We start from the raw sequence: 15,474 nt of genomic DNA, 5'->3' as shown, positions 1-15,474 counted from the left end.
ATATACTCATAATGAAATAAAAACTTGTATTTACCGGGTGAAATGTTCCTCAGTGTGGCGCGTTAATTCAAATGCTTTACATATTTTCCCTTTACTTTTTCACTTAAGCGCTTTCACCAAACACAGAGTTCCTTTTCCAACTATAATATTAGAGAACAAACATTTCATCTCTACAGCAGGTGATTAAACCTTTCCGTGGTTGATCCTAGTCTGGAACTACCCACGCAAACAGAAAAAGTTACAAAAGTATACTTAAAGAAAACATTACTATAGTCACCTAGTTCAGCAATACATGTCATATAGCAATACCGCAATAATACGATCTATACGTAATCAATACAGCTCCTCAGATTATATATTTATTAAGCTTAATTGCTAAGTTATCCATTATTATTAGTAATATGCCATTAAATGTAAATATATAAACGTATGTCTTAAGAATATACTGTCGCTACAGTCTCGAAACCACTAAAGGATAAAATGAGATGGCGACGTGGCAACCTGTGCGTGATCGAGTTTAATTATAGGCACATGATTCCTTTTCTGCCAACAGGTTTCCCACACAACCACTTTTACAATGGGCGGCGGGGAGTGAAAGGCTGAGTTTATTTTAGAAACATCTTGTAGCATATAGTAGCGCGATTCGTCCTGTAAAATAAAGTACATTTCATTTATATTCCTAATGGAAAACTATAATTATATATTGAATTATATATTTTAATATTTGAATGCAACACCACATTATCGCAGTAGTGTATCAATGCCGTAATCCTATTTGAAAGCTCAGAACTTAAAGAAATGAGCCGCTGAATTGGGAGATTGGCATTTTTTGGTGAGTTTAATTTACGAAGAGCCCTTTTGAGTTCCAATTGTTCCTAGCCATAGTATGTGATGTCCTATGTATGTTTATGACATATAAATAAACTATCTTCATGTAACATCATAGAGATGCAGTGTGCGTGCGTGTGTTATCCAAGGGGCTCTCAGAACGATTTCGGTCAAGGTTGTTGCACAAGCGCTCTTTAGGCCATGGGAGTATACTTACATTCGCTCTCTGTAGTCATAGCAATGCCTCTCGTCTAAAGGCCCATCGAGACCCAACATTCAGAGGTGCCCACCAATGTGGCGGAAAATATAACGACTCCCCCTACAAACGGGAAGTCATTCTGACACTATATTCCCACGGAGGAATAAAAAGAGCAATTTGAAGGCCGTTCTGTTCAGTCTTTTCACAATACACCGAGACTAGCCTGGATTTTTTTTCTGATGTTGAAATCACATTCTTCAATTACAATTACGCATTTTCTGTTGTTGCTAACCGGGAAATAGAACCGCGACCTGCGCGGTGAGGTTAGCGTAGTCTTGGTGCTGCTGGCATTTAAAAAGAGATACCTGGGCGGACATCTGTTCAGTCAATAGGAGCACTGGCTCATTCTATAACTTGGCCAAAGGTGCCGGGTAACTGATGTATGTTCACATGACCCAAAGTATCTTGAATATATCTATGAACAATTCTCTTCTGGGACAGGCCTGGATACTTCCCTCTTGTTTTTACACAGCTGGATCGGACGGTTTTAGTCAAAGGCTCATTCAAAGGTCATCCCCATCTGACATTCTCCTGCCGCCCTGGAGAGAATAAGGAATTTAAAGCATTAGTACATCCTACCTTAATTCTGACTGAGTTGTATTAAGCATTCAGCACAAGTCTCACCATTCCTTCTGTGTAATCTGCCGTTATCGTGACTTGTTTGTCTTCTGGGGGCGGGGTCACGGCGGAGGTGTCTGTGCGCCGGCTCTGGTTGGTCAGCTGCAGCCACAGCTCATACATCTGCTGCATGTCTCGTACTGCGCAAAAACGATGAGACACATGAGAGTTAATAGTCCCGGGCACAAAAGGTGAACGGCAATCAGTGAAGCTGCCGCGCAATCAGGGCCCGGGTACTTCAATCACTGGGATGTAAAACCCTTAACCTGTGACGTGCGGCACTTACGGCTGTTGTTCTTCATGTACGTCCACACGTCCCGCTCTTCCAGGCTGTGGGCGAACGAGCAGTTCCCGATGTAATGGCACTTCTTCTGCTTCATCACATGGACACACATCTACGACATTGGAGCAAACACGACCAAAATTAACAAGCAGACAATGTTACTTAGAGACAATTACTAACTGTATTTAGACAAGGACTTTAACATTTCCAAGGGCTGGGAACATCAGAGCATTACTATCGCATCAACCCGTCCTGGTGATAATCCCATTTCAAATAAATAAATAAGCTAAACTAAATTACTTTAAGTTCACATTTGGAAAAAAAAAAAGAGACACCGAGATATCCTCATGAACTATCAACACAATGTAGAAAATGCACAAAAGCCAAGTGTTAAAGGGAAAGTTGCAAAACCATCTGTCCACCGCACAGTCAGCTGTTCTCAGCATGTGAGAGGGTGAGAACAATATCAAGTACCGGTACACATGCTGAAGCCACTACTTACATCGTACTGCTGTGGGTATGTGCGGGAAAAGGGCAGGGGTCGGACAACAACCCACTTTTTCTTCTCAAAAGACTTGACAAGTAGGACTCGACGCTCCTTGGTCCAGCTGGAAAAGATGATGTATTTTTAACAGAAAATAAATGATTTAAAAAGCATTCAGATAGACGAGGTCCCACTGAAAAGATGCCATTTTGAATGACGGGCAGCAGTCACCTGTGCCTGGCTTTGGCGGTGCAGTACTTGAGGTTCTTGTCGGGTTCGTTGACCTGCCCTTCTCTCCAACACTGGCCACACACAAACTTCATTTTGAGATTGAGGGGGCGCCCTCTAGCTGCCGCTGCTCCCAGACTTCCCACCGCAGTCACAGGGCCCACACCTCCACCGCCAATGCCATTGCCTCCGCAAGCGCTGCCTCCCATTGCCCCCCCTCCAGCAGGGGGCAGGCTGCTGCCCGGGTGGTAATGGATGGGCTGGAAAACAACATCAAAAGGCCCCATATTATGCTTCATTCACATGGGCATAGGTTTGCATCGGAACTGTAGTGAAACAAACAAACTGTCCCTTCCTGCCTAGTGGTATTTCTTCAGAAAAATACAATTAGATTTCAGAACTTCAGATGATTTAGTAACTGCTTTAATTCCCTCACCTTCTGTTGTTTCTGTGCATTCTGCTCCAGCCTTTGCCAGTGTCGCTTTGACTCCTGGACCATCTCTTCATGAGTGATGCCTACAGACACATTTGTACATTTATTGAAAGAGGTTAAATCATTAATGCTGGTGTAAACAACAGTGTGAACGCTCACCCGTGTCCTGCTGCAGAACCCAGCACTTGAGCTCGATGACGGAGTGAGCGAAGGAGCAGCTGTCCTCTCTTTGGCAGCCGTAGCGGACCTCGTGACGGCACACGTCAAACTGGCACAGCGGATGCAGAGGGCGCACCTTACTATAGCGAACGTTGGCTGACCTCACCACATGCACCAGGCACCTGAAAATATTAACTCAGTCACTAAAGGTTGTGGTCTGTGGTTAAAACAGAGCAAGTTCATCTGAAGATGGCCTACTTGTTATCATCGAATGGATGTCGAGCTGTGAGGTTTGAGCAGACAGCCAAGTTTTCTTTGCTCCGTTTGCTTATAATGCGGGGCTTACTATCAAAACATTCCTGCAGGAGCATATGTGTGCTAAAGTCAGTGAACAGTCCACAAGTATAGCTCTTGTTAAATGAGTTAAAATGAGAATGTGCTTTGTCTGACCTCACAGAGGAACATGAACATGCCCATATGCAGCTGCAGGAGCCGGGTGACACTCAGAGCCCGCCGCTCTGTGCTGCCCAGTGGATCAAACAGCAGTTCTCTGCTCAATGCCCCCTTCCTCTCCTGAGTCCACACATCGATCTCCTCTTGGCAGTAGGCAAAAGTACAGTTCTCACCATACTGGCACTCCTGGCGTTCCTGCACCTCTGTGGGAAACATAATAAGAACCATATTTATGTCTGAACAGCGGTCAACCGCGGTCTGAACAGACCTACCTTTACAGAGAACAAAGGCTCCAAGGAAATTGTTCCGTGCAGGTCGAGGCCTGATTCTCTTCCATGTGGGGTCATCTGTGCTCCTGAGACGACAAAGCAGTACATCCCTCTTACAGCGGTGCGCAGCCTCTGGCTGATATTTGTAGTCCATCACTCGTGGTCCTATAGAAAATTAAAATCATTTACAATGTTTACTTGGGGTTTTTTGGCAGCAAATGAAGAATTTCAACCAACCTATTCTGCTGTAACAGGCATGGCACGCTTGTCGAAACTCATGTGTGGCTGCCAGAGGATTCCTGGAGAGAAGGGACAGGTTGGTTCCCCCAGGACCATTCTGAAAAGAGAAAAGTTTGAGGTGGGTATTTTTAGGGTTTGATGGCAATATGTATAGGAGACAAGACATAAAATAACAGGACGCATTCACATGGAATATTAAGAGTGCTCATGTTTGGTTACAACGTTACTCACTGCATGTGCAGAGCTATGATTGCGCATTCCAGGAATAAAGCTGGGACACACTCGTCCTCCTGTGGATTACACAATCAAGGACTACTGTCAGAAGTCTTTCCTCTATCTGTCTGAGATACATCATCATCAATCTACATCATAAAAACCAAACACTACAGTACAGGTTCTACTGAGCTCACCGGGGAGAGTGTATTCAGAAAGTGAGTCCAGGCCACCTGTATGGCCGTCTCCATCTGTGGCACTAGTAGAAAAGGCTCCCAGAGCGTCCTGCGCCTGGATGGAACCCTGGTCCCGCTGCCCGAGGGGAGGGTAAGGCTCCGGTGAGGGTATGTCACTGATGGAGGAGCTGAAAAAGGCAGAAGGAAGCTGCTGCGATGGGGAGGATAGGCCCGGGGAGTACGGAGGGCGGAGACCCACGGCTGTGTTGGGAAGGTTGGTTGGAATAGCACCTTGAACAGGACTCTGGGCGGGCGAGTAACAGTAAGTCACACAATACATGCAAGTAGATTATGTTGTTGTCCTTTACTCACCTCACTGACTTTCTTAGGTATGCAGTCCATCAAACTGTCAAGTTTTTCCTTGATGCTGCTACACTCATCCGTGTGTTCAGACACAGGCACAGAGTACTGCATTGGGGCCAGTCCCTGGCCGTTGGGGCTCTCCGAGAGCTCAGTGCAGGAGGTGACCACAGGGCTGGCAGGCTCATCACTCACTGGAATAGGTGTCGCTAAAGGTGCAGGGATACACTGAGCACTAGACAGGTCTGCTGAGGAGAAAACAACAGACTAATGTAAGCTTTGTGCTAATGTAAGTCCAGATCAAGTCAAAATAAATGAATCACTTGTACCTGACCCAATGTCACCCAGAGATTCCAGCCCATTGGACGACATCTGAAGAAAAAATGAACTTATATAATATAACATAAACATATCCTGTTGCTCTAATCTTTACAGTATTTGGTTTTACATACAAATCATACCAATATATGCACTGACAACCCATTAATCAACATTACCTGCACAATAAAAGCACCCACCTCTCCAGTGAGCTGAGACGTATCTCCATGACTTTCTCCATCTGACGCCGTGGACTCCGTTTGTGGACTAACATAAGCTTTGCGCCCTTTCAACCCTAATTTATTTGCTAAATCCTGGGCCAAGTCAGTCACCTGCCTGTCCTGTAGGGGGGGAAAACACGACGATTTACCTCCAGACCCACTTTTGATCAAATGCATAGAAAAGTCTATGTTGGCATACATGCGGCGCTGTGAGGAGACATTTCGTTCCACATTCGTAGGCCTCTCTGAGTTGACCCAACTCTCTGAGACAGAGGGCCTTTCGGTACAAAGCCCTGCGACTTCCTTCAGATACGCATAATGCACTGTCGCAGTCCTGAACCCCGCGCTCATACTCCCTCTGGAACAAAAAAACAGAACAATAAAAATCATTTTAAGTGCACTCCAGGAGTCCCGTGGGGTAATTTGTATAGATTTTTTACCAATAGATTAAAAAAACATGTATAACTTTAGTATCTCAGTATCTCGCAGTGCTTTGAAAATACACTTTCACAAAATCATTAGTAAACAGGTATTTGTTGACCATTTTCTCACCATCTGGTAAGAGGCTGCTGCCCTGTTTACATAGAGGCTCTCCAGTAGCTCGTGGGGAATGGCGAGCGCCTCCGTCTGAGCATAACGGGAGACACTGATCCCCTCCCCGTACTGCTGGGCTGCTTGACGCCAGTCCCCATCACGGAAACAAGCGTTGCCTTCGTCCAGTAAATTGCACACCAGCTGCGTCAGAAAAGCCTGCAAGAAAAATGACTGAGCATCACAAAATAATCAGTTTAAAAACGTCAAGTCAATAAAGATAACATACCTCATAATTTTCAGGCTCAGGAAAGGGTAATGAGGACCTGATGGGGGGAAAATTAAGTTACTGAAGTACACAGAATGACTAGGATAATTGGAATTGACCTTTGACTTACTGTATGAAGCTCATGGCCTTTTGGATTTCTTCTCTCCGTTTCTGCCGTTCCGGATCCATTTTCTTGAGACAAAATGGAGCATTATTATACGTGATTCAAAAAAAGGAAACACACAGAAATAACAGATACCCCGTCAACAGAAAATGCAAGACACAGTGTTGCATAATTTATCAAGGTGAATATTCACTACAAGCCCCCAGAGTGAGACCATTTGCCCCAGAGTGAGACCATTTGTACCTAATTGAGCACAACTAAATATGGATGCACCTCAGAGTAAAATCTTTGTCTCATATTAAGTAGAAAATAATATTCTATTATATCTATCGTAGAGTAATAACCTAAATCAATAATGCAGGCGTCTATCCTTTATCTTTTAAGTTAAGTCAAACGGTATTTTACATTTATGGTTAGGATAATGAATTGAAATTGCAAGCAGGATTTTGAACCATTTACTGAAGTACTGGCATTGAACCCTGATTTGGATACTTGTGGTGTGCCAAAATGATGTCCTGGTGCAACTGCATAAAAAACGTAGATGAACCAGTGCATTCAACCCGAAATTATACCTGCACTAGTAAATAAATGCCAACAAAACGATCTTCAAGTCAAATAAAAATCTTTAGTATCATGATATGCTGAAAATATGTAGTTGAAGCTTCTCTCATTTTGAAGAGCTGGGTTTAAATGCATGAGGGGACCAGTTTGCGCATCTTGAACTTCTTCAGCGTGCATCCACGTCTAAATCCAAAATCCTTGCATAATTTGCAACATAAGTTGCACATCAAAAAAACTCGTCAAGATCAGCCAACTTACGTTAATGTATGCTACATGCTAAAGATAACGGTTAGCTTAACTTTAGCAGAAAGGACAAATCGAACTACATCGAACTATTTAGTTGTGTCAATGGTTCTGTATATTACAATAAACACCATTTAGAGCCATGTGCATGGCTATACACCTACGTATATTTAAAGTTTCCCAACTAAATGAACAAGATGTTAAAGCCCCTGCTAAACCTCGAGCATTAGCATCAGATAACTCACCGACACTTAGCAAACAAGCGCTTTCTTTACCACAGTTTCCCCCAGAAAGCTATAACAAGAAAATATAGCTAGACTAGAAACCGATCAAGGTCCGAGCACATAGCTGTAGTCGTGTGGCCCTGTCATGGGCGTGTGGACTGAGCAGGGGTCTGCCTTTGGCTTCGTTTCGTTAGCTGTTTTGCTAAAATACTCCGCGCAGAATCCGCCGATATCGCAACAAGTCCCCGAACACAGCGGGCCACCAGGGGGCGCACTGCTTACAACATGACTGCACCATGACTGAAACATGTTTCACATAAACATGCAGACTGATTTGAGACAGTTTCTTTACCCCCAGGTGAATTATACCTTACACAATTATAGACCCATGCCCTGCTTGGTCTATTCCTCACTGTTCCTGTGTTCTCCTACACATGCTAATGGTACATTAACTGTCAATGTGTGGGGGCCTCAAGCCTCATATTACACTGTCAAGATCCCAATGAACAAGAAAATACAAAATTATCCACCATGCTGGCCCGTACTCTTTCAGAAGGTGGCGATGTTCCATAGAAAATGTTTTGGTGTTATGTTTTTCAAAAAAAGGAGAAGAAGAGCACGCTGTGCGTAATGACGTCATCCTCTTCAGTGACCGGCGCGCGGCCAGGACAGGAGGGAGATCGGCGTGTTCCTCTGGACCTTCTTCTTTGTGGTCAGTTTGTGGTCAGTTCTAACTCATGGGACAACAACATGTGTCCGTATATGCTGCGTAACGTAAATGGAAAAACTGTACTGTTGGTTAAAGTTGGTTGAGTGAGATCATTTCCTGAGGCAACGTTAAGTTACGTTAGCATCCCTCAAGCTAAAACCTATGTCGTCATAAAGAAATAATAAGAAAAGATAAACATTTATTTCGACTTTTATCTACCGATTGTTGATCACTGTGATCGATAAACCAATAACTGTTGTACTGAAACATTTATGAGAGGAGTTTTGTAATTGTTTACATAGTGTCAGAATGGCCACCACAGATGACATCGCAAAGCTCGCGGATGCTCTCTCCAAAGCCCATGTTGGGGACGGAGAACTAAGCTACAAAGGAAAGGGACTTAAGATGGACTCTGAAGATTCAGGTAAGCACACTGGCATTACCTAATTCTTTTGGTCAGGAATAATTGTACATTTGTATGGTTTCTTCTCACTGACTTTCCTTTGGGCTCTCCTTTTTTTAAGGGTCACCACAGCACCTGCCTCCATTTAACCCTCTCCTCTTCTCTCACACAACTATCTCATATTCCCTTTTAACTATCCATGCATGTCATATTTGGTCTTCCTCTAGAGTGGACCATCTGCCTTTCCCCCCCTTTTTTCACAGAGAATCCCCAAGATTTTATTCACATTCTTCTTCCTCGTGCTCACAGCCACTGTCTCCAAATCATACACACTCAGTTTTATGCATCTTTTGCATCAAACAACATACCTGACACTTTCCCCCAGGTTCTAACCTGCACATACCTATTTTTCACCCCCTTCACAACTCTCATAGTTGCATTGTTTTATTGTCCACGCTGCTTAACAGTTTAAATGATAAAGTCATATTTTGTTCTAATTTTCACTTGCCTTTATGATCTGTCTAGTGGAAGATCTAGTTCGAGAAATTGAACAGTACCAAGATCTGAAAGCTCTGCGCCTGGAAGGAAACACTCTCGGAGTGGAGGCAGCCCGTGCTATTGCCAAAGCTTTGGAGAAAAAAGACCAACTTCAGGTAGCTCTAACTTTAATTTGTACTAAAGGCCCCATTATTTGTTTGTTTATTTGGTCGGGACAGTGCATGCAAATGAACACACGTGAGACTCGTTCATGTAGACACACTCGGGTTGTAGCCATGGGCGAATTTGCATCTGTTGTCCCTCACTTGCACTCTCAAACACTCTCATTCTCCCTGGTCCATTGCACATGCTTTTAGTGGTAGGGGAAACCAGAGGAACCCTAGACAGACCCGAGGAGAACCTGCAAACTACTCCACACAGAAAGGCCCCTGTGGCCGGGGACCAAACCTGGGACCTTCTAGCTATGAAGCACACGCGCTAACCGCTGCGCCACTGTGGCGCCCAATATATCATTTAATTATCCAACTACCAAAACTGTCCACGTGTTGTTACCACACACAATTAACAATTCTGTTCATTACTATTCTTTAAGATTAAGTAAATGTGTGATCTTTTTGGATCATTTAGAGATGCTATTGGAGCGATATGTTTACTGGAAGACTGCGCTCTGAAATCCCAACAGCTTTGGTAAGAATTGAAGCACATGTGAAACATAGCCGCTGCAGCTGTAAATGTAAATGTCATTCTCCTCTGTATACTTTTGCCAGCGCTCACTGGGCGGTGCTCTGATGTTTGCTGGGGCCAGGTTGACTGAACTGGACCTCAGCGACAACGCCTTTGGTCCTGATGGTGTGAAGGGAATCGATCAGCTGCTAAAAAGTCCGTCTTGTCACACTTTAAGAGAGCTCCGGCTCAACAATTGTGGCATGGGAATTGGAGGAGGGAAGGCAAGCTAATAACACACTTAAACACTATATTGAAGTTGTGACGCTGTAAGATATTAACATGGTTTAAAATAGATCTTGGCCGAGGCTTTGATCGAATGCCACAGAGAGTCATCAGCCCTGGGAGCTCCACTGAAGCTAAAGGTGTTCATCGCAGGAAGGAACCGCTTGGAAAATGAAGGAGCCTGTGCTTTAGCAAAGGCGTTCAAGGCAAGTTCACCTTTTTATGTGTTAAAAGACCGTTTTGTGATGGTGATAAATGACCCCACTGTTTGGACACTCAGCTGATGGGCAGCCTGGAGGAGGTCCACATGCCACAGAACGGCATCAACTATATAGGTGTGATGGCTCTAGCTTCAGCCATGAGGCACAACCCGGAGCTGCGTGTCCTCAACTTCAACGACAACACCTTCACCAAGAGAGGAACGCTTGCTATGGCACAGGTGAGCTGGTTAATGTTTGATGTAGCTCTGTCTTCTGTATGAATTCTGACACTTTACCGCTGAATCACTGCATTATTTTCCTCTCAGGCTCTGAAGCATCTGAGGAACATTCAGGTCATCAACTTTGGCGACTGTCTGGTTCGTTCTGAAGGAGCGATTGCCCTTGCCGCCGTGCTAAAAGAAGGTCTCCCCATCCTCCAAGTATGTCACTCAGTAAAGCTTTTAGACACCAGTGGCTCATTTCATATTGATAAACCACCACTGCGTTCTTTTCTCTAGGAGCTTAACCTGTCTTTTGGGGAGATCACGGAGGCTGCGGCTCTTGTGGTGGCTCAGCCTATTGCAGAAAAATGTCACATGGAGAAACTGGATCTTAATGGTAAACGCAGCGACGGATTGTATTATATGAGGAATGAAATGGTTAAAGGCCTAATGGATGTTGTGACATAGGTAACTGCTTGGGAGAGGAGGGCTGTGACGCTTTGAGAGAGGCCATGGAACTAAAGGACAAGGGAGAAATGCTCGCATCCCTCAGGTAAAGCAACACTACACAGAATAGAACTTAGTACTTAAATATGTTTGTTTCCATTCATACATTTAACCAAGTTGTTATAACTTATAACACTGTTACTTCATAAAAAAACTTACCTGGTGTAGGATTTTCCTTCATACACAGATCAATGCTAAATGTATCTTTTTTTTGTTGTGTTCAAAGTGATGACGAAGGAGAACCAGAGGATGAGGACGACGAGGAGGATGACGATAGTGATGAGGAGGATGAGGAGGATGACAGTTGTAATGAGGCCAGTGATGAGGAAGGTGGCTCTGAGAAAGAAAATGGATTCATCAATGACGACAGTCCCACAAAGCCCACATGCTCAGTAAGACCAGACTCTGGAACATGTGAACAGACGGGTCATTACGTCACTGATGTTTTGTTTTTTTGTGTCCATCACCAGGCAGAAGTCCTGTCCTTCATCGCGAGCCCCACTGTTGAGAAGCTTCTTCAGCTGGGAGAGACGAGGATAAATGTGCAACAACAGGTACATATCCTGATGTGGACATGGCTTCACTGCGCAGCCAGAGGAGGAGTGGATGGGTGGAGCTTAGAGTGAGACAAGGTGTTTGACACTATCGTCAAATACCTGCGAAAATACCCTTTAACCACGTTATAATCCAAAACAGGCAGTTGTGTGTAGTTCCAGTGGTGCGTGTGTGTGTAATCCATGCAGTCCTCACCTGCTGATATTAATGGAATATACCAACAGTATAGGTGTTAGGGTTTTGAAAAATAAATACATAAAATGCAAAGTGTTGAAATGATTTTTATTGTATGTTTTTTGCTTTAGGTGGAAGCCTCTGACCCAAACAAAGCAGTGGATTTGCTTCTTGGAGTTGCATCTTTATATTGTGACGATCCAGAATCCATGGAAGCTGTATTGGAAACTTTTGGTAATAATTTTCTAGAGACTGAACTGTAGTAGTGATAGGAATGAAGAGGAGAATGAAGTATTGTTTATTGTTTGTTGTAGCTTTATTCTATTTTTTTTTTTTTTTTTTACTTAAGTGGCCATTAATGGTGTAACGGTACGCTACAATAACATTTTCTACAACACATTTTGGTGTTTTTTCGGTACTAAAAACAAAGCAAGTTATAATATTAAAAATGATTTAAATGTAGGTCTGTTTAAAACATTTTCTGCAGATACATCCATATTAATAGATTATTACAGAACAACCCTTGTATCAATAGATGGGAGCAATGACAGGCAAAGCGCAGTCAGGGCACAACAACAACTAGAGCACATGGAAGAAGGGTTGTGTATCAGACGCAGCTTAAGTTTACCTGATCCTGGTCAGTGCATCACTGGAATATCACTGGAGAACTTTTTCCACAGAAAAGCTTTATTGTCACTTGCGAGTGGATCTCTGCGCTGTTCTGACTCCTGGCAGAGGTCGACCTCTGCATTCGCATTTTGAAGTATTCAAATTCTTTGAATAGTTCAAAAATCGATTTTGTATACGTGATCACTGCCACCACTCAAAAAATAGAGTTGATGAATAATACACCAAAATATGGCCAAGGAGTTGTCGGTCACTCAACAGTAAATATGTGAAACATTTGTTCTGCTCTACAAATAATCAGAATACTGTGTACGGTTACACCGCTAGTGGCCTTGGTCAATAACAATAAGTGGATTCTGTTTCACAGACGCTGTAATGAAGAAGTGCCTCTCTGGTTCAGATCTGCAGTCTTACTGCTTCCTGTCCACTCTGCTGGTCACGATGGGGCTGCTTAAGGTACTGACATGAACAAAACACATGCTGAGAAACGGGCTGTTAATGGTGATGGTAGATGATACCTCAGTGTGTGTGTCACACACTGGCCGTTTCTTAATCTGTGTACTTGTGTGGACTTCTGTGCTCGTGGACTCGTGAAACGTCATCACGCGCGGCCCAAGTCCTGTTCCAATTCAAAGTTCGCTTCTCAGCAAGTTCGCTGTAAATCCCCGGATGAGAACTTGCTCCGCCCGTTTTACCGAGGATGCATCAGAGGAGACTTGTGCGTTCTCCGCCAGCTATATTTCCCACAATCCGTTTCGTTTTGAGCACGCGCCTCACCGCGAGCCCCCGCCTGCAGCGGCCCCTCCTCCGCGCACCGAGCCCCTCCAGCTGAACTACAGCTGATCGCGCGCATGTAAATAAACGCGGAGATGTTCCCGGTTTAAGAGTCTTTTATCCTCAGAGACGTGTCTCCTGTTTAAGATGGTTTTCTGAGCAGAAGTGTGGAAACAACTTTGAACATGCTTTCATTTTCTCAACGATCAGCAACAGTTTCATTTAAAGTCTTAACGTCATGAACAGGTCATTGAGGACAAATGCATTTTACTTTTACATTGTTTTATTTAGGGGGCGCTGCAGACACATCTTCATATGGGAACTTCAAAAACAGTTACATATTTTAAAGTCTAAATTGTTTGTTTTTTCAGAATAATTTGCAAACCCCCAAACAAGTTCATAATTGACCTATTTGTTTTTTTATTATTATTGTTTCAGTTTGCACATCAGATTTTTTAATGACTTTCCACATAGCGCCTTATTTATAGGCTATAATTGTAAAAAAAAAAAGTGAAATTGTCTAAAATGTAAACATTTATGGGTTTTTTTTATTGCAAAAGTGTATAATTTATGTCTTTAAAAACATGTTTCCACTTCGCCTGCAGTGTCACCCTTTTAATTTCATATGAGGTGATTTAATGTTATAAAAGCTCACAGCCCTGTGTTCAGGAGCTGCTTCCTGTGATGTCATCGAGTTCACTCGTTCCAAACGCTGAAAAAGGCGAGTTCACACTCGTGAACTCCTCAAGTCCGTTCTCCGAGTCTGCACCTGCAAGTCCGTACCCCGGAGTTCACGAGTACTGAGTACGCATACTGGGGATTGAGAAACGGCCACTGTGTCACATTGTATCATGCAGTGTTGGTAGGCTTATAGGCGCCATCTGGTGGTGAAAAAACATTACAGCAGTGAGCCTGAAAAAAGCAAACTCAACACTGACTGAGCTCATTTATTCTCATTCACAAATATGAACCAAATCGTCAGGATTGAACTGTTTAACAGCCGAGAGTGATCATTTAGAAAGAGGAAAACTGCTCCGGATAATGAGAACAGAAAGAAATTAATGAGAATTAATGAGAAGTATCAGTGATACGTGGGGTACATAAATCCCAATTGACAGCATGAGCCAGGCGTGCCCTGCTGCTCACTGCTGCGGATCGCTGCGTATGACACTACATGATACAAAATGACAGTGACTGTGTAGGTCACGTGACTTTTCTCAAAGTGATACGCTCAGTGATACAGCTGGGCTGAGGCATTGCTTTCAGCCGAGCTGTTTTAGCTCGTTTAGCGCATCACTAGCTTTTAATTCATGAGTGAAAGAGAAAAAAGACGTTGACCTCCTCAACCATGTGAATCGGTTTGCTTCAGAGGGGTAGACAAAATTGCTAATGCTAATGCTAATACGCAAATGTGTCGCACAATCTGAAATCTGATTGTATTAGACTCTGATATAATATGCTAAAGGATCTTTCTGCACCGGAATTCACCTTGTTTTTTACTCCATTTCAGGGCGAAGGCAAAGTGAAGAAGACTCAGCCGGTTCCTGGTCAGCTGCTCTGTTTGGACCACGCGGTACAACAGAACTATTTTAAAGCAGATCACGCCTCGCTGCTTTACACTTTCCTGTCCAAGTACGTCAACCTTTAGCACATTCATTGGGTTTAGAAAGTTTTCTCACCTCATTTCTATTTCATTATGTAACAGGTTGATACTAACATCATATAAATGCCTTTCCTGTTGGTAAAATTCCCCCTGGCTTGGCCTAATTGTTTTTTTGTCATTAGGAACACTGAGGTCCTTAAGTCCTGCGGCAGCGCCAGGGACCAGCTGTTATCTACACTGGAGAATAACTGCAGCTGAGAAGACTGACCAACACAAATCAACAACAAAGCCTTAAACTTGAACAAGCACAACCACTGCTGTTTTTATATATTTGGGATAAAGACTGTCCTGAAACTTTTATTTTTTTATTTACACTTAGTAATTTTATTTTTATACAAAACTAGTTCCTTTTTTTTTTTTGAGGCATTACTTCTCTAATCACAAATAAAAAATGTTTAGCTTTCCAAAATTAGGATTTGAAATGTGGCCTTGCACTTAACATCTAACCACTTTCAGGACAGTCTCTTCAGTCACTGCAGTATCAGGGCTTGGGACCACAATCAACAAGGTTCTTTCACTGAATGGGGGCACATCGTCTGTTATCAAATCTGGATTTTATAAGCACATAACTTAATACATATCACATCATGTTACCTCAATGTAAAATGTAGCTCAAGGGAAATATTTTATTGCCACCCCCATAATTTGTATTCTCATCTTTGCTGTTATCACAAGGACCTACTAAAAATACTAAACCAATAT

At 43.2% G+C, this 15,474-nt stretch overlaps 2 protein-coding genes across 3 annotated transcripts; one reads left to right on the top strand and one right to left on the bottom strand.

Moving 5' to 3' along the window:
- Window positions 1–1,269: 1,269 nt before the first annotated feature.
- zc3h7bb (zinc finger CCCH-type containing 7Bb) lies at window positions 1,270–7,743 on the bottom strand. 2 transcript variants are annotated; one of them, XM_079577034.1, is made up of 21 exons: window positions 7,515–7,743; window positions 6,472–6,533; window positions 6,363–6,399; window positions 6,095–6,292; window positions 5,742–5,900; window positions 5,522–5,662; window positions 5,333–5,375; window positions 5,016–5,251; window positions 4,665–4,947; window positions 4,486–4,544; window positions 4,252–4,351; window positions 4,018–4,179; window positions 3,743–3,948; window positions 3,551–3,651; window positions 3,293–3,474; window positions 3,137–3,216; window positions 2,704–2,960; window positions 2,491–2,596; window positions 1,992–2,100; window positions 1,712–1,845; window positions 1,270–1,626 (listed from the first exon to the last, which is right to left on the bottom strand). In XM_079577034.1, the coding sequence occupies exons 2-21, from the start codon at window positions 6,528–6,530 to the stop codon at window positions 1,591–1,593; spliced, it is 2,688 nt and encodes an 895-aa protein (XP_079433160.1). In that variant the 5' UTR covers window positions 6,531–6,533; window positions 7,515–7,743; the 3' UTR covers window positions 1,270–1,590. The 2 variants fall into 2 exon arrangements, with proteins under 2 accessions (XP_079433160.1, XP_079433161.1); XM_079577035.1 differs by having other exon boundaries at window positions 5,016–5,248.
- A 447-nt stretch (window positions 7,744–8,190) lies between these two features.
- On the top strand, window positions 8,191–15,447 carry rangap1b (Ran GTPase activating protein 1b). The gene is made up of 16 exons (XM_079577044.1): window positions 8,191–8,205; window positions 8,505–8,626; window positions 9,131–9,258; window positions 9,731–9,790; window positions 9,871–10,050; window positions 10,123–10,257; window positions 10,332–10,490; window positions 10,578–10,691; window positions 10,770–10,869; window positions 10,941–11,025; window positions 11,206–11,371; window positions 11,450–11,533; window positions 11,840–11,942; window positions 12,703–12,791; window positions 14,620–14,741; window positions 14,895–15,447. The coding sequence occupies exons 2-16, from the start codon at window positions 8,512–8,514 to the stop codon at window positions 14,968–14,970; spliced, it is 1,716 nt and encodes a 571-aa protein (XP_079433170.1). The 5' UTR covers window positions 8,191–8,205; window positions 8,505–8,511; the 3' UTR covers window positions 14,971–15,447.
- The last annotated feature ends 27 nt before the right edge of the window (window positions 15,448–15,474 follow it).

The sequence above is a fragment of the Gobius niger genome, assembly GCF_951799975.1.
Source record: "Gobius niger genome assembly, chromosome: 19".
NCBI lineage: Eukaryota > Metazoa > Chordata > Actinopteri > Gobiiformes > Gobiidae > Gobius > Gobius niger.
This window is presented reverse-complemented; position numbering and strand designations above follow the sequence as displayed.